The sequence below is a fragment of the Penicillium riverlandense genome, assembly GCF_028828495.1.
Source record: "Penicillium riverlandense strain IBT 135883 chromosome Unknown utg000003l_segment0_segment0, whole genome shotgun sequence".
Lineage (NCBI taxonomy): Eukaryota > Fungi > Ascomycota > Eurotiomycetes > Eurotiales > Aspergillaceae > Penicillium > Penicillium riverlandense.
The window spans coordinates 934,240-952,280 of record NW_026643196.1 but is presented as its reverse complement, the minus strand read 5'-3'; the positions used below and the strand labels follow the sequence as shown (position 1 = coordinate 952,280).

The 18,041-nt window shown below is 54.4% G+C and overlaps 11 protein-coding genes across 11 annotated transcripts; 7 read left to right on the top strand and 4 right to left on the bottom strand.

Annotated features, from left to right (window-relative positions):
* Nucleotides 1–214: 214 nt before the first annotated feature.
* On the bottom strand, nt 215–1,573 carry rmtA (protein-arginine omega-N methyltransferase HMT1; the record flags this gene model as incomplete). The annotated part of the gene is made up of 6 exons (XM_057195432.1): nt 215–693; nt 745–1,076; nt 1,141–1,250; nt 1,322–1,341; nt 1,406–1,419; nt 1,476–1,573. 6 exons carry the CDS (start codon nt 1,571–1,573, stop codon nt 215–217), a joined length of 1,053 nt encoding a protein of 350 aa, XP_057052828.1.
* A 392-nt stretch (nt 1,574–1,965) lies between these two features.
* On the top strand, nt 1,966–3,115 carry N7474_004016 (PGAP3/PER1 family protein; the record flags this gene model as incomplete). Its single annotated transcript, XM_057195431.1, has 4 exons — nt 1,966–2,076; nt 2,132–2,174; nt 2,237–3,011; nt 3,061–3,115. 4 exons carry the CDS (start codon nt 1,966–1,968, stop codon nt 3,113–3,115), a joined length of 984 nt encoding a protein of 327 aa, XP_057052827.1.
* Nucleotides 3,116–3,450: 335 nt separating this feature from the next.
* Nucleotides 3,451–5,409, top strand: agm1 (phosphoacetylglucosamine mutase PCM1; the record flags this gene model as incomplete). The annotated part of the gene is made up of 6 exons (XM_057195430.1): nt 3,451–3,543; nt 3,602–3,615; nt 3,715–3,859; nt 3,916–3,930; nt 3,983–4,477; nt 4,528–5,409. The coding sequence occupies 6 exons, from the start codon at nt 3,451–3,453 to the stop codon at nt 5,407–5,409; spliced, it is 1,644 nt and encodes a 547-aa protein (XP_057052826.1).
* A 291-nt stretch (nt 5,410–5,700) lies between these two features.
* On the bottom strand, nt 5,701–7,304 carry rrp3 (RNA-dependent ATPase RRP3; the record flags this gene model as incomplete). The annotated part of the gene is made up of 4 exons (XM_057195429.1): nt 5,701–6,514; nt 6,567–6,834; nt 6,887–7,012; nt 7,067–7,304. The coding sequence occupies 4 exons, from the start codon at nt 7,302–7,304 to the stop codon at nt 5,701–5,703; spliced, it is 1,446 nt and encodes a 481-aa protein (XP_057052825.1).
* A 159-nt stretch (nt 7,305–7,463) lies between these two features.
* Nucleotides 7,464–8,810, top strand: N7474_004013 (Brix domain-containing protein; the record flags this gene model as incomplete). The annotated part of the gene is made up of 2 exons (XM_057195428.1): nt 7,464–7,664; nt 7,716–8,810. The coding sequence occupies 2 exons, from the start codon at nt 7,464–7,466 to the stop codon at nt 8,808–8,810; spliced, it is 1,296 nt and encodes a 431-aa protein (XP_057052824.1).
* A 38-nt stretch (nt 8,811–8,848) lies between these two features.
* Nucleotides 8,849–9,609, bottom strand: N7474_004012 (riboflavin synthase; the record flags this gene model as incomplete). Its single annotated transcript, XM_057195427.1, has 2 exons — nt 8,849–9,519; nt 9,579–9,609. 2 exons carry the CDS (start codon nt 9,607–9,609, stop codon nt 8,849–8,851), a joined length of 702 nt encoding a protein of 233 aa, XP_057052823.1.
* A 174-nt stretch (nt 9,610–9,783) lies between these two features.
* N7474_004011 (CaiB/BaiF CoA transferase family protein) lies at nt 9,784–11,394 on the top strand (the record flags this gene model as incomplete). The annotated part of the gene is made up of 5 exons (XM_057195426.1): nt 9,784–9,957; nt 10,010–10,041; nt 10,093–10,778; nt 10,830–11,123; nt 11,183–11,394. The coding sequence occupies 5 exons, from the start codon at nt 9,784–9,786 to the stop codon at nt 11,392–11,394; spliced, it is 1,398 nt and encodes a 465-aa protein (XP_057052822.1).
* Nucleotides 11,395–11,803: 409 nt separating this feature from the next.
* N7474_004010 (phf1/phf2 family PHD finger domain-containing protein) lies at nt 11,804–13,405 on the top strand (the record flags this gene model as incomplete). The annotated part of the gene is made up of 1 exon (XM_057195425.1): nt 11,804–13,405. One exon carries the CDS (start codon nt 11,804–11,806, stop codon nt 13,403–13,405), a length of 1,602 nt encoding a protein of 533 aa, XP_057052821.1.
* Nucleotides 13,406–13,659: 254 nt separating this feature from the next.
* N7474_004009 (uncharacterized protein) lies at nt 13,660–14,902 on the top strand (the record flags this gene model as incomplete). Its single annotated transcript, XM_057195424.1, has 2 exons — nt 13,660–14,187; nt 14,258–14,902. 2 exons carry the CDS (start codon nt 13,660–13,662, stop codon nt 14,900–14,902), a joined length of 1,173 nt encoding a protein of 390 aa, XP_057052820.1.
* Nucleotides 14,903–14,953: 51 nt separating this feature from the next.
* On the bottom strand, nt 14,954–16,400 carry N7474_004008 (rRNA-processing protein SOF1; the record flags this gene model as incomplete). The annotated part of the gene is made up of 3 exons (XM_057195423.1): nt 14,954–15,314; nt 15,366–16,345; nt 16,398–16,400. 3 exons carry the CDS (start codon nt 16,398–16,400, stop codon nt 14,954–14,956), a joined length of 1,344 nt encoding a protein of 447 aa, XP_057052819.1.
* A 236-nt stretch (nt 16,401–16,636) lies between these two features.
* N7474_004007 (proteasome regulatory particle lid subunit RPN6) lies at nt 16,637–17,958 on the top strand (the record flags this gene model as incomplete). Its single annotated transcript, XM_057195422.1, has 2 exons — nt 16,637–16,901; nt 16,952–17,958. 2 exons carry the CDS (start codon nt 16,637–16,639, stop codon nt 17,956–17,958), a joined length of 1,272 nt encoding a protein of 423 aa, XP_057052818.1.
* Nucleotides 17,959–18,041: the final 83 nt, after the last annotated feature.

Sequence of the window (18,041 nt, the reverse complement as noted above, 5' to 3'; positions counted from 1 at the left end):
AGAACGAATTGGACGCAGTTTGCTAGACTCAGCATCGACTCGGGGTATCGACTTGAAACTGCGAGGAGCTTTCTCGAGGAAAAACCAAGGTAGTCCGGATCGCGCCACAATGATGCCTTTTCCCTGTCCTGAATAAAACGCCAGAAAGAAAACTATATGCTATGCTACCATCCCGACACTGGTGACGGAAACAATGCAACAGATTAAAACTAGATCAACACATGCGATAGAAGCAGTTGCCCTCGGCAGAACGGGTCGGGTCCCCGGTCTCGAAACGGTAGGAGAGATTGATGTCCAGATCGCGCTTGTTCTTGTCGTTGGGTTTGTTCTCGAGATATCCCGACACAGACTCCTCCTCTTCGATGGTCAGCACGTCGCGCAGGTAGAACACCGTCTGTTTCCAGTGCGTGTACTTGGCGTGCGGGCCGGTCGAGAAGCAGATGGGCTTGTGGCAGGCGCTGAACTCGATGTCGAACCACGCGATCAGGGCGTGGATGAAGTCGCTGCGCTTGGCGGTGAGCGAGTAGGGAACGCGGAACGCAAGGTCGGCCGTAGTGACCGTGTTCAGATCGAAGGTGATGACGGGGCACGGGTCCGTGACCAGGGCCTTCATCTCCACGGTATCGACGAGCGGCTCGGTCAAGGCGATCTGCTTCATCGGGCTGTAGTTGAAGCCGTAGACGTTGTCCCAGACTGGGAAGGGTCAGAAAACGCCAGGAACCAGGCAGGTGGATGAATGCTTACAGCCAATCTTGTCGTCCTTGTATTCGCCGTCCTCAATGCCCGCCACGTACATGGTGGCCTTGTCCGGGAAGATCTTGCCACCGGGGACGAGGTAGGTGTCGCGGGCGTAGAGAACGGTATCCAGCATGCTCTCGTACAGAAGGAAGTAACCCATCCACTCGGAGATAATGATATCCACCTTGGGGAAAGGCAGCTGGACCTCCTCCATCTTGCCCTGGAGCAGGGTGATCTTGTCGGCCAGACCATTAACGGCGACAATCTCCCTGGCCTTCTCGATAATCGAGGACATATCAACACCAATCACATGTTTTGCGCCAGCCTTGGCTGCGAACCTGCCAGACACAAAATCAGTCTCGGTCACAGAGTTTTTTTGTGAGGGATCATTATCGAACGTACATGCTGAGAATGCCCGTTCCACACCCAACATCGAGGACAACCTTGTCCTTGAAGATGTGGCGGTTCTGGTAGATAGAATCGCGGTAGGATCTCGTGCGAACATCATCTTTCTGCGAATCGAAAAGGTCAGTCAGAATGGGGATGTGGCGGGAAAGCAAAATTCAAAAGGCAAAAAACTCACCAGCATTTCCTCGTGAATACCTGCGCCGAGCAAAGAAGTCAATGGTTAGTGATGATCGTCGCACCTAAAGACAGGATAAAATACCATGGTGATCGTAACTAGGGAGCGATTATCAGTATTGGTTCAACCACGGTGAGGGACAGACTCGACATACCTCGTAAAGTAGCGCACTTCAGCATGCTCCATGCCCACCATGCGGTCAGCACTGCTGGTCATGACACCAGACTCCTGCGTAGACCCAGACTCAGCCATAATGAAGCAACGAACGATTCTGGTGGAAGCAACAAAAAGTGATACGAGAAGAAGAACCCGTTCAACTTTTTTTTGCCTTTGGGCCCATGCCAAGCCTTTTCTCAGGCCCCGCGCTAGCCGATTAGGGACATCACCTGACACGTAGTGCCCTCATCGAATGCAAGTTCAGAATTACAGGCAGGCGTAGTGAGTGATTCTTCGGGAAGGAATCAGAGAAATATGTATCTCAATTCCTTCTAGAGTGGTGTCCTGACATCTATACATAACCCTGAACGGACCACTGCCAAGACCGCGACCAAAACTATTTGGCCCGTCCCGCCCGAAGCTCCCATCCTCCTTTCCTACCTTCGCGTGTTGCGCCTAGGACCACCTTCGCTACTCCCCGGCCCACAATGTATCGGGGTCTGTATACCCTGTTCGCTCTTTTATGTCTGGCTACTCTCGTGGAGAGATCGACCGCCTCCCTGGGTGACCACCTCCCCGACTTCAAAGAATGCGTCAAGGTACTTGCACCGTTGGCCCAGGACTGCCAACACAGCTAATGGACGTCAATGACAGGTCTGTAAAACGGAGAACTGCCAGAATGGTAACTCGGTGCTACGTATGCTCTTTCTCTCTCCGTTTCCTCTGACCTTGGCTGACTCTTTTCTTTCTTGCACACAGCGTTGCACCACCGTCTGCTGCTATGGACCTGCCCTGCGGAGTGTGACTATACCTGTCAACACGTCATCACCGACCGCCGCGTCGCTCGCGATCCCCCGATGCTGGACCCCGTCGTACAATTCCACGGCAAATGGCCGTTCCGCCGAATCCTAGGCATGCAGGAGCCCTTCTCCGTGCTCTTCTCCTTCCTCAACTTCGCCGCCCACTGGGTGGGCATGTCGCGCATTGAAGAGGCGATCCCGCGCTGGCACACCCTCCGACAGTACTACATGACCTTTGGCTACATCGGGCTGGCCAGCTGGACCTTCAGCATGCTCTTCCACACGCGCGACTTCCCGTTGACTGAGAAGATGGATTATTTCGCTGCCGGCGCCAACGTCCTGTTCGGTCTGTATCTGGCTGTGATTCGAATCCTTCGGCTCGACTTGAACAGCCCGCCGTACCGCCCGACCCTGCGTCGGCTGTGGACGCTGGTCTGTGTGCTGCTCTACACGATGCATGTGTGCTATCTCAGCTTCTGGTCGTGGGATTACACGTACAACATGGCCGCCAATGTGGCTGTGGGGATTGTCCAGAACTTGCTGTGGACAGGGTTCAGTATTTTCCGATACCAAAAGTATCTCCAGTCCTGGACTGCCTGGCCCGGCATGATTGTGGCTTGGATCATCTTGGCTATGAGTTTGGAGCTGCTGGATTTCCCGCCCTGGCATGGACTGATTGATGCGCACAGTCTGTGGCATCTGGGCACGGTGGTGCCCACCGCCTGGTGGTATTCGTGAGTTTTTGGCTTCTCTGAACGATTTTCATGGCTAATAATGCGACAGGTTCCTGATCAAGGATGCGCAGGACGACATTGCCGCGCACCGACTGAAGGCGTAATTCCATTGCGATAATAATGGTGGTGTGTACAGTATGGAGGAATGGAATCACAGAATTCCCCCGCGCGGGTATTGGGACAGTAGTAGCTAGACTGTATTTCCACCGCATGATAACCAGTTATTTCCACGCTCCAACCCCTTCGGGCAGCTGAAACACGCGTGGCAATACGTGGCCGCGGTCTAAACAGCGTGTCTCACCCCTCGTTCTTTTTTGTTTCAAACCACACTCCTTCCCTCTTCTCTTCACCTCCCCTCCGCGAACACTCTCTCCGACATTGTGAGATCTCCTTCCACTATCTCTGGTGATTTCCTCAATCGCACTGTACGCCCGCCACAATGGCGTCTCCAGCTGTCAGGCAAGCAATCTCATCAGCGGCCCTGCAATACGCGAAGCCCGAGGGCCAGGTCTTCGAGTATGGTACCGCAGGGGTATGTCACCGATCCTGAACGACCATATTTGTCTTAGCTAACCCTCTGACGTCTGCAGTTCCGCATGAAAGCGTAAGTTCCTCACCTCCTTCTTCCACCTCCGATCTGCCCCGCCTCCACCTCGACAACCCCGCGATCGTCCCTGAGGCCGTGTTTTGACCGTTTGCGCAGCGACCTTCTCAACACCGTCGTTTTCGCAGTGGGTTTGCTTGCTGGGCTTCGATCGAAGAAGCTTAGTGGACAATGGATTGGTGTGATGGTCACCGCGAGCCACAATCCCGCTGAGGATAATGGCGTCAAATTGGTCGATCCGATGGTGAGTTTTCGCGTGATTGGTTGTCGGTGAATATTTACTGATTGGGTAATTGCTAGGGTGAAATGCTCGAAGTAAGACCAACCTCGATGGATAAACAAAATTATTTTTTTAACGCATATTTAGGCCGAGTGGGAGGCATATGCCACCAAGCTGGCTAACGCCCCGTTGGAGACAATTGGTGATGTCTACGACGAGCTGGTCAAGGAAATCGACGTCAAGATGAGCAACCCGGCCCGTGTAGTCTTCGCGCGTGATACCCGTGCGTCGGGTTCTCGTCTGGTGGGCGTGCTGAATGCCGCCCTCACCGCGGCGGAGGTCGAGTTCCTCGATATGAAGTTCATGACCACTCCTCAATTGCATTACGCTGTACGGTGCAAGAACACACTCGGGACGCAGTACGAGTACGGCGAGCCGACGGAGAAGGGCTACTATGAGAAACTTGCTTCTTCTTTCAAAAAAGTTATGCGCGGCGTCAAGGTCCAGGGCCATTTGACCGTCGACTGTGCCAACGGTGTTGGCGGGCCTAAGCTTAGGGAGTTCATCAAGTACCTAGATCCGGGACTTGAGATCAAGGTGGTTAATGACGATGTCATCAATCCTGATAGCCTGAACTTCGAGGTGAGTTGTTATGCCCAGGGCGCGATGAGGCAGAGGTTAATGACATCTAGTGCGGTGCCGACTATGTTAAAACCAAGCAACGTGCCCCTCCATCCTCCAAGGCTGCTGCGCTCGACCGGTGCTGTTCGCTAGACGGTGACGCGGACCGTCTGGTCTACTACTTTATGGATGAGAGCAATATCTTCCGGCTTCTGGACGGCGATCGCATCGCCACACTTGCAGCTTCCTTTATTGGTGACCTCGCTCGGAGTGCTGGAATTGCCCAGAAATTAAAGATCGGTGTCGTGCAGACCGCATATGCCAACGGCGCGAGCACCGACTACGTTGAGAAGGTGCTGAAGCTACCCATCATCTGCACCAACACCGGCGTCAAGCATCTCCACCACGCCGCGCTGCGGTTCGATGTTGGGGTCTACTTCGAGGCAAACGGCCATGGCACGGTGACTTTCTCCGAGAACGCGCTGAAGGTCATCAAGAACACCGAGCCCCAATCCCCAGCCCAGCAGCGCTCCCTCGAATGCCTACAGGCCCTGACCGACCTGATCAACCAGGCCGTTGGCGACGCCATCTCCGACATGCTCCTGGTGGAAGCCATCCTCGCCCACAAGGGCTGGACCCCAAAGGAGTGGCTGGGGACGTACACCGATCTCCCATCGCGCCTCGTGCGCGTTGAGGTCGGTGACCGCTCGATCTTCAAGGCCTACGACGCCGAGCGCAAGCTCGAGTCTCCGCCGGGTCTCCAGACCAAGATCGAGTCCCTGCAGTCCCGGTATAACAAGGGCCGTAGCTTTGCTCGCGCCAGCGGTACCGAGGATGCCGTGCGTGTCTACGCCGAGGCCGCGAGTCGGTCCGAGGCCGATGACCTTGCCACCCGTGTCGCCAATGCTGTTCGCGAAGCGGGAAGTGTCAAGGAAATCCTGCAGACGGTTTAGAGAGTTATTGGTCTATGCCACCCGAATGTGTCATGACAGGGAGCCCGGAAGCAAAAAACGGCGAGGAATGGCTTACTGCTGCAGAAAAGCCAATGTCAGTTTTCTGGCCTTATTGTAATGCCCTCTTTCAGGTCCGAGGAGCATGGCCGTAACCAAAAATAGTATCATTGACGGTAATGAAATTTATGGATACATCCCTCCATTTCATCGTAGCGTATGAGGTCTTTTTATGTCTGTTCCAGATGTTTTTGATTATTCTAGAAATCTTTTATTACCGTCATTTGAGCCATATCAACCCTCGTCTTGATCCATCTCATCCCTCGATCTCTTCCCACCAAACCTATTCTTCCCCCGAGCCCCGCGCTTCTCATCATAATTCTTCATCTCCATAATAGCATGTCTCTGCGCCTCGCTCACCCGCTCAGCCAGGACCATCACCTCGTCCTTCGCGGCATCATACTCGTCCAATTTCTTGCCCAACGCGCCTTCGATCCTCTGCCAAATCTCTACATCATACTGCGTCACGAAAGAAATAGCAACTCCACTCTTGCCCGCACGCGCCGTCCGTCCGACGCGGTGGATGTACGTCTTGCTGTCCGTTGGTAGGTCGAAGTTCAATACCACGTCGACGGAGGGGATGTCCAGTCCGCGCGCCGCGACGTCGGTTGCAACAAGGATATCGCGACTGCGACTGCGGAATTTTCCTAGGGCACCGAGACGGGCAGATTGGGAGAGTTGGCCGTGCAGAGGAATGGCACCGAAGCCGAGTGTGCGTAGTAGGAAGGCTAGACGCTGGGTTTCGTGGACTGTCCGGGTGAAAACGATGACCGATTGTCCCGCGAATTCATTCAGCAGATACACGAGGTAGATATCCTTGTGTTTGTGTGGTCGGAGCAGAAATGCCTGCTTCAAAGTCGAAACAGTCTGGTACTTGCTCGACGATACCGACACTCGCAGGGGGTTTGATAGTGAAGCTCTCTGCAAGGACTCGACTTTTGAGGAAAGAGTCGCCGAAAACAAGAACGTCCGCCGCTCTTTGGGTAAGACGCGCAAGATCTTATCTAGAAGAGGTCCGAAGTCAAGGTCCAAAAGCCTGTCCGCTTCGCTGGAGGTGGTATGTTAGTATGAGGCTCTCGTAGGGGCGAGGAAAAACCAACTCCATAACGAGGTACTTCAAACTTCTCAGCGAGAAGCCTTTAGTGTTTTCAAGATGGTCCATAAGTCGACCGGGTGTCGCAACAACGATGTGTGGTTTCTTGCCCAGAGCAATTGACTGAGACACCATGTCCATGCCACCAACAATTACCGCTGTTCGGACAGCGATAGTTGACCCGAGTGCTTCGAAGGATTGAGAGATTTGAACCGCCAGTTCTCGAGTCGGGGCGAGGATCAGGCCGAAGAAGGGTTGAGGTTTGTCCATGAGTGCTACGTAGAGTTAGCATCATCTTTTATTATCTGGACAAGATATGTGTCGTACCTTGTAGAATGGGTAGGGCGAATGCTGCGGTCTTTCCACTGCCTGTTTCGGCCAGACCGATTAGATCACGGCCCTGGAGTGCTAGTGGGATCGACTCGGACTGGATTGGCGTAGGTGCCTTGTAACCTTTTGAAGACGAGTTAGAAAAAGATCAATTAAGAACGTTATAGATTGACAAACCCATGGTCTCGCAGGCATCGCATAGAGAGTCAATAATCCCAAGCTCTTTAAAGGACTTTTTAGCTGCGGGTTGAGCAGCCTCGGTGCCTGCCTCCGCCGGAGGTGCTTCTTCTGAGGCTTGGGAGTTGACTTCACTGTCTGTCTCTTCTTGGGGTGCTCCCTCTGAGGCATTGGAGCTGGCATCACTGTCGTCGACCGTTGCCTCCTGGGCGACCTTGCGCTTTTTTATGGCGGGCATTTTGCGTCTGTCTTGTTGTTCGATCGAAGATCCAAAAAAAAGTTGCATCGCAGCCAAATCTATGTGGGGCCGGAACATGGTTGATCCGCTGGATTTTTTTATCTTTTGGGTTGAGTCGGTTTTCTTCTCACTGCTTATACACAACAACTGTACTGCACCATGGCTAAAGCACGAGTCAAGAAGCGTACCCATGTCAAGCCCCAAAATGCCTCGGCTGCCGCCAAGGCCAATGCGGCCATGTCCAAGACTCCCAAGTCCATGGTCATCCGCGTTGGCGCTTCGCAGGTCGGATCCAGCGTGAGCCAGCTGGTTAAGGACGTGCGCACGATGATGGAGCCTCATACCGCCGTGCGTTTGAAGGTATGTCATGGACAGACACTCATTGATACCACCCCCTAACCTGACATGTAGGAACGCAAATCCAACCGCCTGCGGGACTACACCGTCATGACCGGTCCCCTCGGTGTCTCGCATCTTTTTCTCTTCTCCAAGTCCCGAACTGGCAACACGAACCTGCGGCTGGCTCTTACTCCGCGCGGGCCCACACTCCACTTCCAGGTGGAAAACTATTCGCTCTGCAAGGATGTCGAGCGAGCACTCAAGCGGCCGCAGAGCGGCGGACAGGACCACAAGACGCCGCCGTTGCTGGTCATGAACAATTTCAATTCGCCAGATGCCACAGAAGACTCAAAGGTCCCTAAGCGTCTGGAGACCCTGACGACGACGATCTTCCAATCGCTTTTCCCGCCGATCAACCCACAAGCCACGCCTCTGACCTCCATCCGCCGTGTAATGCTGCTGAACCGCGAGCCCGCCGAGTCTGAAGAGGAGGGTTCGTATATTCTGAGTCTACGGCACTACGCCATCGCTACGAAGAAGACTGGTGTATCGAAACGCATTCGTCGGCTAGATCCCAAGGAGATTCGGAATCGGGATAAGAAGAAGACTGCTGTGCCGAACTTGGGGAAACTGGAAGATGCTGCGGACTATCTACTCGATCCCTCGGCCGCGGGATATACCTCTGCGAGCGAGACGGAACTGGACACAGACGCCGAGGTCGAGGTAGCGGAGACCACGACCAAAAGGGTTCTCAACAAACGCGAGATGCAGCGCCAACGGGCTGGAGAGAAAGATTCAAAGAAAGCTACGTCTGCGCCGGGGGTGGAGAAACGGGCCGTCAAGCTGGTGGAATTGGGGCCGCGCATGAAATTGCGTCTGATGAAGGTTGAGGATGGGGTCTGCGAGGGCAAGGTGATGTGGCATGATTTCATTACGAAGAGCGAGGAGGAAGTGAAATCATTGGATAAGAGCTGGGATAGACGCCGGAAGGAGAAGGAGCAGCGGAAGAAGCAGCAAAAGGAGAATATTGAGCGGAAGAAGAAGGACAAGGCGAAGGGGAATGGTGAGGAGGAAGACAATGATGTGGATATGGATGATGAGGAGAATTGGCTGAGCGATGATTTTGAGGATGAAGACGAGGATGAAGAAGAGGAAGAGGAAGAGTGAAAATGTATATATACCCAGGCCATATAGATCATGATCCCTTATTTCTTCAGCTTCTCGTCCACAATCCGGGCCACCATCTTCTCCAACACGGCAAAATCCCCGTTGGCCGTGCCTGCAAAGTAACCCTGCACGCTCTTCTCGACATATTTGCCCACAATGTCAATCTCGACATTCACCTCCTCGCCCACCTTCTTGCCCGCCGTCACCACCTTCTCCTGCGTGTAGGCAATCAGCATCACCTCCCAGAACCCATCCTCCCCATCCACAACCTTGGTGACCGTCAAACTCGCTCCGTCAAGAGTGACATATCCCTTCTCAACGACATAGCGGAGGATATCCTTCTCGCGCGGCTGCAGCCGGAACACCAGCGCATTCCCGTCAGGAGTCACCGACAGAATCGTCGCGATCGTATCGACATGGCCCTGCACGAAATGCCCGCCCATGCGCGTATCCGCCGACACCGCGCGCTCCAGGTTCACCGGGGATCCGGTCGTCAACGACCCAAGATTCGTGCGGCGCAGCGTCTCCGGCGCAACACCGACTTTGAACCAGGTGTTGTCGAATTCTGTGACCGTCAGACAGGTCCCGTTCACGCTGATGCTATCTCCCAGATGTGCGTCGGTCAGGATCTCCGCGCAGTCCGAGATCGTGAGTGACGTGCCCCCGCCACCGCTGGTGGTGGTGTCAAGGGGCTCGAGGGCCGTGACGGCTATTCAAACATATTGTCAGTGCTGTAGGGCATAATATATCTTTTGGGATGTTGCTCACTCCCAATCGTCTCAACCAGACCCGTAAACATTTTTGTGGTAGATGATGAAGATCCGTTTCGGTCTCCCTCGGCCTCGGTTCGGAGGGGCAGAGCGGTGTCGGCGTTTCGGCGGAGCTTCTCCAATTCCCTTTCTCCTCATATACTTACGGGTGTCTTCTTTTTGGTTTTTTTTGGATGCATGCATAATACCCCTTAGACAACACAATGGCTGCGCTTAGACTCCATGCGCTCGTCCGGTCGCGCCCTTCCTGGTCTGGTCCTGTCCTGCGCCGCTCCCCGCAGCAGCCATGGCGGAGCTACTCCGCTGCGACGACGGGGGGTGACACATTGCCCTTGGCAGGGATCAGGGTGCTGGATATGACGCGGGTGTTGGCTGGAGTGAGTTCTTTTACTCTATGGCTTTGAGATTGTGCTGACTTGCTTGGCTTAGCCTTATTGTACTCAGATTCTGGGTGATCTGGGGTATGTGCCTTGAGCTATTCCAATTATGCAGATGCTAATATGGCGGTACAGAGCGGATGTGATCAAAGTCGAACACCCCACGCGAGGCGACGATACTAGAGCTTGGGGGCCCCCGTATGCGAAATATGAGGATGCCTCCAGAAAAGGCCCGGGAGAGAGCGCGTACTACTTGGCGGTACGAGATAGATACACCGGGGTACTATCAATTGACTCGGCTGACGAGGTACAACAGGTCAACCGCAATAAGAAATCTATTGGCCTGTCCTTCCAGCACAAATCCGGCGTCGAGATCCTCCACAAACTAGCCAAGGAGTGCGACGTCCTCGTCGAGAACTACCTCCCCGGCGGACTGAAGAAATACAACATGGACTACGAAACCCTCAAGGAGATCAACCCGAAGCTGATCTATGCCAGCATTACGGGGTATGGCCAAACCGGTCCCTACAGCAACCGAGCCGGCTACGACGTTATGGTTGAGGCGGAGATGGGTCTGATGCATATCACCGGGTCCCGGGATGGACCGCCCGTCAAGGTCGGTGTCGCAGTCACAGATCTAACAACGGGACTGTATACCTCCAACGCCATTATGGCAGCATTGCTCGCCCGCGTACGGACAGGTAAGGGCCAGCATATCGACGCTTGTCTGAGTGACTGCCAAGTCGCGACGCTGTCGAACCTGGCCAGCTCCGCACTGATCAGTGGAGAAAAGGATTCCGGAAGATGGGGCACCGCACACCGTCAGTGGATAATACCCTCACCTCTTTTTGTTACATACTAACATCATCTAGCATCGATCGTGCCCTACCGCAGCTTCAAGACCCGAGACGGAGACATCCTCTTCGGCGGCGGCAACGACCGTCTCTTCGGCGTGCTCGCCGATCGACTCGGCTTTCCGGAGTGGAAGACAGACCCCCGCTTTGTGACAAACAGCGACCGAGTCAAGCATCGGGCCGAGGTCGATGGCATGATCGAGGATATCACCATGCAGAAAACCACGCAAGAGTGGTTGGAGATTTTCGAGGGGAGCGGCATGCCCTATGCGGCTGTCAATGATATTCAGGGAACATTGAACCACGCGCATGGTATGTGTTTCTGCCTGATCATTTCTGTCTGACACCTGCTAATATCACACTGCGAATAGTTCAAGCCCGCGGCATGGTCACCGAGGTGGACCACCCTGCCTGTGGGCCGATTAAACTCGTCAACACACCTATCAAGTACTCTGAGGCGACACCTGGTGTGCGCACGCCTCCTCCTACTCTCGGCCAGCATACGGATGAGATTTTAACGGAGATTCTGGATTATGGGGAGGGAGATGTTTCCCGTCTGAAGGCTGATGGAGTAGTGTCATAGATATATATATCAACGTTCGCCATCGTAGATACCTATGAATCCAATTGTATATACCTGGGTACCTTACCTTCCTCAAACAACATGACCATCATCAAGCAATAAGAATGACGATCAACAATGAATGTGGCATCGTATACTCCAATTTCAGTCATCAATCACGTGACGCTATACAGACCTTGGGTCCTTTCCCTCCATCGCACTTTCCCTCCCCAGTGAGGCTCCCTCAATCGCCATTCAAGAGACGAGGCAGGCGCATTGATCGTATTCACTGCGGCCACAATACACGGCAGGAGCTCCCGATCCCGTCTATAAATCCCTCTCTCTACTTTCTCTTCTTTCTCCTCTTTTTCACCCATCTTCAATAACGGCCCTACCCTCCTCCACACACCTTCATAACTTTATTCTCAATATGAGCCTCTTAAATATTGCCCAGACTGCAGGCCAGGCTACACAACCTCCCCTAGCTCAACCCACAGAGAAATCCATACATCCCCAACCGCCGGATAAGGCCGTGCCACAATCAGCCGAACCTCCAGTCAAACGACTGAAGCTCACATTCAACCGGGGTGGGGATTCGCCCCAGAGCCTGCTTCCTCCTCAAACACAGCCTCCATCTTACACCCAGCCCACATTCACGACCACGCCGAAGCCCGTGCGGAATACTACCTCTGCGCCTCGGGGCCGGAGAAGGGGTGGGGCCAGCCTATCCGGGAAGCGCAAGCGTGCAGACGAAGACATCATCAAGACAGGACCGGACTCTTCGTCTGAGAACAGTGACCATAACGATGAGGCGGATTTTACGCCTAGTTCAACGCAGACTCGTTCCGGCCGAGCTGTGAATCGGCCTACGGCCTATACTTCGATTCTTCCTTCTCCGCAGAAGGATCCGAGTCTCCCGAAAAAGGCTACGACTACTAGCACCAGCATAAGCACCGGAACTGGTACAGGCACGGGTACAAATCGAAAACGCAAGCACTTCTTCCGCAGGAAAGATGCGAACATCGTTTGCATTCACTGCCAGAGAGGAAGCAGTCCTTCGACCAATACCATTGTTTTCTGTGATGAATGCAATGCGCCGTGGCACCAGAGGTGTCATGATCCTCCGATTGCCGACGAGGTTGTGCTTGTGAAGTCGAAGGAGTGGTCTTGTCATGAGTGCAAGCCCGTGCCGCGACCGACTACGCGGTCTGACATGAATCAAAACCAAAAGAAGAAGATGAAGCAGACGCAACCCGCGCAGCCTCTGATCATAGCTCGTTCTGCTCTGCAGTTTGAGGTGGGCGGGTATCGGTTCACTGCGGCAGAGAGGTGGGCGTACCTCTCGTCTCTCTCTCATGCCTCGCTCGTGGAGTTGCTGGTCACTATTTCAGATAAAAACCCGACAATTCCGATGTTCCCCGCCAATATGAACGAACTGCGGGCCTCTGAATTCGTTTACCAGCCGAAGACAGCACCTGCTACGGACTCGACCCTGACTGAGCGCGGCGCTGATTCGACGGAGACACCTTCTGATTTGTCCAGCACCTATCCAGCGACGAGCACTCGTAGGGCTTCGGTGCCAGTCAACCAGGCGACTTCATGGACCGCCAAGCGGCAGACACCCTCTCGCAGAACCTCTGCCCCGACGAAACCCACACCAACCAACTCTGCAAATGATCCGCTACCTAGGTTTCATGCTGCTCCTGAGACCTCGGAATTGTCCGTCCTTGAGGGATCTCAAACGAAAGATCAATCTTCAACGCCTGTGGCTGCATCTATTGCACCATCCAACCCAGAATTCCATGTTCAGAAGCCGGCGCAGACAGAGGACGACGACGAGGACTTTGAAGAGGTTGAGGACCACCGTCTTTACCCACGTGCAGGCAATGGATTCCGGCCGCCATTAGATCCAGCTGACTTGGACATCCTTCGAGAAGATCCCGAGTGTACGACTTTCAGTCATGCCTTGCATGGGCCAGCGAAGAACGCCCAGAAGCCGGTTCAGGTGTGGGGGATGGTGATGAAGGGGTAGGGGTCTGGATCTTGTTGCTGTCAATTCGTTGGAGTGAATTGAACTGGAAATGTTGAGGCAATGATTGAATGAAGTGATGATACTATTGTTTGTAACTTTTATCTACGTACTTGTAGCAGATCAGCCCCACTAACTACTGATGATCGACGCGTCCAACTCTCCTTCTCCAACTTCACTCAACACCGAGGAATAAATACTCCACGACCTGACGACAAATGATGCATTGATTTAAATAATATCATCACCAATACATAATGTCCTCACCACCACTCATCCACACCACTCCCGCATCCACCTCATTACCCTCCCATCCCAAGAAATGGCACGCATCCCTAACCCTCGACACCCTCCTCAGCGTCCTGTACCGGACCCTCCTCAACCCAGGGCTATCATGGCTCCTCGTGCTCTCGCTACGCGCACAAGTAACGCCAACAACAGACCCCGTCTTCATCGGCTCCGTCGCCTATGCCGTCCTGCTGACAGCGCTCTTCGTACTCAAGATCGTCAACCAGCGCGTCGCGCACGGAGTCCCCCGCGCTGTGGATTTCGCGTCTGAGGTCATCGTCGTCACGGGCGGTGCTAGTGGTTTGGGACTGGCTATTGCGCAGATGTATGCCATGCGTGGGGCGAGCGTTGCCGTTTTGGACGTTGCGGTGCTGGATGATGAGCGATATGAGGAGGTTTTTGGGGCGCAGGGCGTGGGGGAGGGGGTCAAGTATTATCGGTGTGATGTTGGGGATCGGAAGGCGGTTGAGGATACGAGAGGGATGATTGAGGATGAGGTATGCTATGCCAAGTACTGTTTGTCTTATTGTTTGGGATCTTTTCTTCTAACGCCTCAACCTCGCCCAGCTGGGGACGCCGACTATCCTAATCAACTGCGCCGCAGCACGCATAAATGGAAAACCCCTCCTCAGCCTGAACGCAGACGCATTTGAAAAGACCATCCGCACAAACCTCCTCGCCGGGTTCCATGTCTACCAGATCTTCCTACCCGGCATGCTGTCTGCAGAAAACGGTGGGACCATCGTGACAGTCAGCTCGGTGCTAGGCCAGTTGTGCCCGACAGGATTGTCAGACTACGCAGCCAGCAAGGCCGGGCTGAGCGCGTTGCATCGGACGGTAGAGGCGGAGATTCGAGCGGCGGGACAAGAAGACCAGGTAAAAATGCTGCTCGTGGAGACGGGGCAGATTGCGACGCCGCTTTTTGATTGGGTTGATACACCGAATTCGTTTTTTGCGCCTGTTCTCGAGCCCGTGCAGGTTGCACGCGAGATTGTGGCCACGGTTGATGGCGGACGGGGAGGCGTGCTGAGATTGCCTGCTTATGCGAAGCTGGCCAATTGGTTTGTTGTCTTGCCCGCTGCCGTGCAGCGGATTGCGAGGTTTGTGAGTGGGATGGACGACGCGGTAGCCAAGGGTGCATCATCTCAAGGACAGGCCACTGCGGCCTCGGAACGAGCTCCAGGAGGCGCGGTATATAAGAAGAGAGCGTGAGCCCAGTGTAGTACATACGGCGGAATCTGCACATTATGCACTCATGAACAGTTATTGCTCCCGCGCAAGGATCATCTTCTCGCGCTCGTTCTGTCTTGGCTTCAAATCGCTCTTCTTGGTGTGCTTGCGCACGTTGTCCTCGCGTCTCTTGATAGCAGCCACTTCATCGCGCTTGATCTCGCCCGCCTTCTTGACCGTTCTCGGCAGGTGACGTTGGCGTTTGATGCGGCGGATCTCAGGCATGTGTCCGTAACGCTTGATCAGAGCCTGGTCGTACTCTAGTTTCGCGCGCTGACGAGCACTCTTGATCCCGCTGCGGTCAGATGCGTTGGCGCGCCACAGACGAACGTTGCCATCGTCTGACCCGGACAGAAGGTACTTGTTGTCAGGGGTGAATTTCGCGGAGAAGACACTGCACGATCCATTAGTATATAGTCGGGCTTATGATCCAAAAGAAACATACCGCTGCATGCGCGTTGTGTGATAGCAATCCCTGGAATGGCCGTGGTTTCTGCTCCACAACCGCACCGTCCGGTCGTACGATGCCGTCACCAACTCCTCGCCTGTCGGGCTGAACTCAACATCCATCACGGCAGCCACATGGTCCTTTAGCACGTTCAACGCCCGATCCGTCTTTCTCATGTCAAAGATATAGGCGTTGTGGTCCTCGTTCGCCACGGCAAAGTTAAAGGCCTCCATCGGGTTCCATGAGACGGTGTTGGATGCCAAGCGTAGAGTCAACTTGTGGACTGGCGACGAGGTCCGCAGATCGTACATGATAACGGAGCGATCCATGGCGGTCGAGGCAAGAATGGACGTTTCTGTCTGGTTGAATGCGACGGAGGTAATGGTGTCGACGCTAGTTGGCCAATGGAGGGTTTGCGAGGGTGTAGAAGACGGCCGGGAGAGGTCGTAGATGGAGATGACAGAGGAAGATGCCGCAAACGACGAGTGGTCGCGGTGGTGCGAGATTCCGGTGAAGGCGCTTGAGCCCAAGTATGTCGCCAGCGGCGGCGACTCTGGCGTCGAGTTGTACGGATCCCACAACTTGACGGTCTTGTCGCTTGCGCAGGACAGAAGTTTCCGCTCTGGGGTCCAGCACAGACCCTTAACCATATTCTCATGGCCCTGAGTATTCCACACTTCGTCTTGTATCGGGAGATCCCACACTTTCACTACGCCATCACCACTGCCGCTAGCAAACCGTTCGAGTGAGCCGGGATCTTTCGCCATGGTATACACGCCATCCACATGTCCGTTACCCATCTGGGCCAAGAAAGGGGCGGCAAACAGCCGTTCCATTTTCACGGCATTGAGAGCACGAGTATACTCTCGAGCACGCTCAAATGGATGCTGGCTCGGATCGAGATTCCGCGCCTGGCGAACAGTCGTCGACCCGGGGGCCTGCTGGGAGGCTGTGGGGCGGGAAAGGGCTTTGATTTTCTGATATTTGTTAGAAATGATATTTTCAAACCGGTCCACAGGCACAACTCACCATGGTGTTGCTGTGGAAAAGATGGTCAAGAAAGAGAGCCGAACTTTTTTTCCCTTTGTATGGGCTGACTAAGTGTGGTTCACCGCCTTGGTGCAGCTCAGCCCAGCTTCGAGCTGCCGCCCTCGCGAAGCCGCATCACCTCATCCTTCGTTTGCCCTTGCCGTCTTTCCTTGTTTTGTACTTCTATCCTCTCGGTCCAAGTCTGCTTCATTCAATTACCGCGTTGCCAACCCTCAACCATGGCCACCTTGCAGGTCTCGCAGCGGATACAGCAAGCCCGGGATCTGGCCAAACAGGACAAGCCCCAAGCAGCCAGCAGTTACCAACAGATCCTCTCTGAAGGGCCCGGGTCGACAGAGGCCTCGTCAAGAGATTATGAGCAGGCGTTGGTTGGCCTGGCCGAGCTCTATCGGGATGACAAGAAGCCGCAAGAGATCGCAGAACTCATCAAGACCAGCCGGGACACCTTTTCGTCATTTGCCAAAGCAAAGACGGCCAAGCTAGGTAGGGTATAACTGTTCTCTATTGATTCCTCGATGCTGATGGTCTTGTAGTCCGCCAACTGTTGGACCTGATCAGTGACATCCCCAATACCCTCGACCTCCAAGGCGCCGTCATCCAATCATGCATAGAATGGGCCATTGCCGAACGACGGTCCTTCCTCCGACAGAACCTCCAAGCGCGTCTGGTGGCCATTCACATGCAGAAGCAAGCCTACTATGAAGCTCTCACTCTCATCAACTCCCTTCTGCGTGAACTGAAGCGACTGGATGACAAGCTTATGTTGGTGGAGGTGCAGTTGCTCGAGTCGCGGGTGTACCATGCTCTGGGGAACCAGGCCAAAGCCCGTGCCGCTCTGACGGCTGCTCGGACGTCCGCTGCCTCTGTATACACGCCACCCAATCTGCAGGCAAGTCTGGACATGCAGAGCGGCATGCTGCACGCCGAGGACAAGGACTTCAACACTGCATTCTCCTACTTTATCGAGGCGCTGGAGGGCTACAACTCTCTCGACGAAGGCGACAAGGCCACCGCTGCTCTGCAGTACATGCTTCTGTGCAAGATCATGCTGAACCTGGTGGATGATGTCACGAACCTGCTCGGCTCGAAGCAGGCTCAAAAGTACGCCAGCCCTCGGCTGGAAGCCATGAAGGCCGTGGCCCGCGCCCACGCCAATCGGTCGCTAGAGGAGTACGAGAAGGCTCTGTCGGACTACCGGTACGAACTGGGAAGCGACGTATTCATCCGCAACCACCTCCGGCGTCTGTATGATGCTATGCTGGAGCAGAACTTGATCAAGGTCATCGAGCCTTTCAGCCGGGTGGAGTTGGACCACATCGCCAAGATGGTCGGGCTGGACACGCAGCAGGTGGAGCGGAAGCTGTCCCAGATGATTTTGGACAAAGTCATCATCGGTGTTCTGGACCAGGGCTCGGGTTGTCTGATTGTGTACGACGAAACGGAACGGGACCAAGCATACGATGCGGCGCTGGAAACGATTGAGAAGCTGGGCAATGTGGTGGAGGGACTGTATACTAACCAGGCGTCGCTCCTGGAGTAGTTTTCAATTGATTTTACATTTTCCCATGACCCTAGTTGTATTCTGCTTCTTTCTTATACATTAGTACTCGAGAGTCTTGTTGC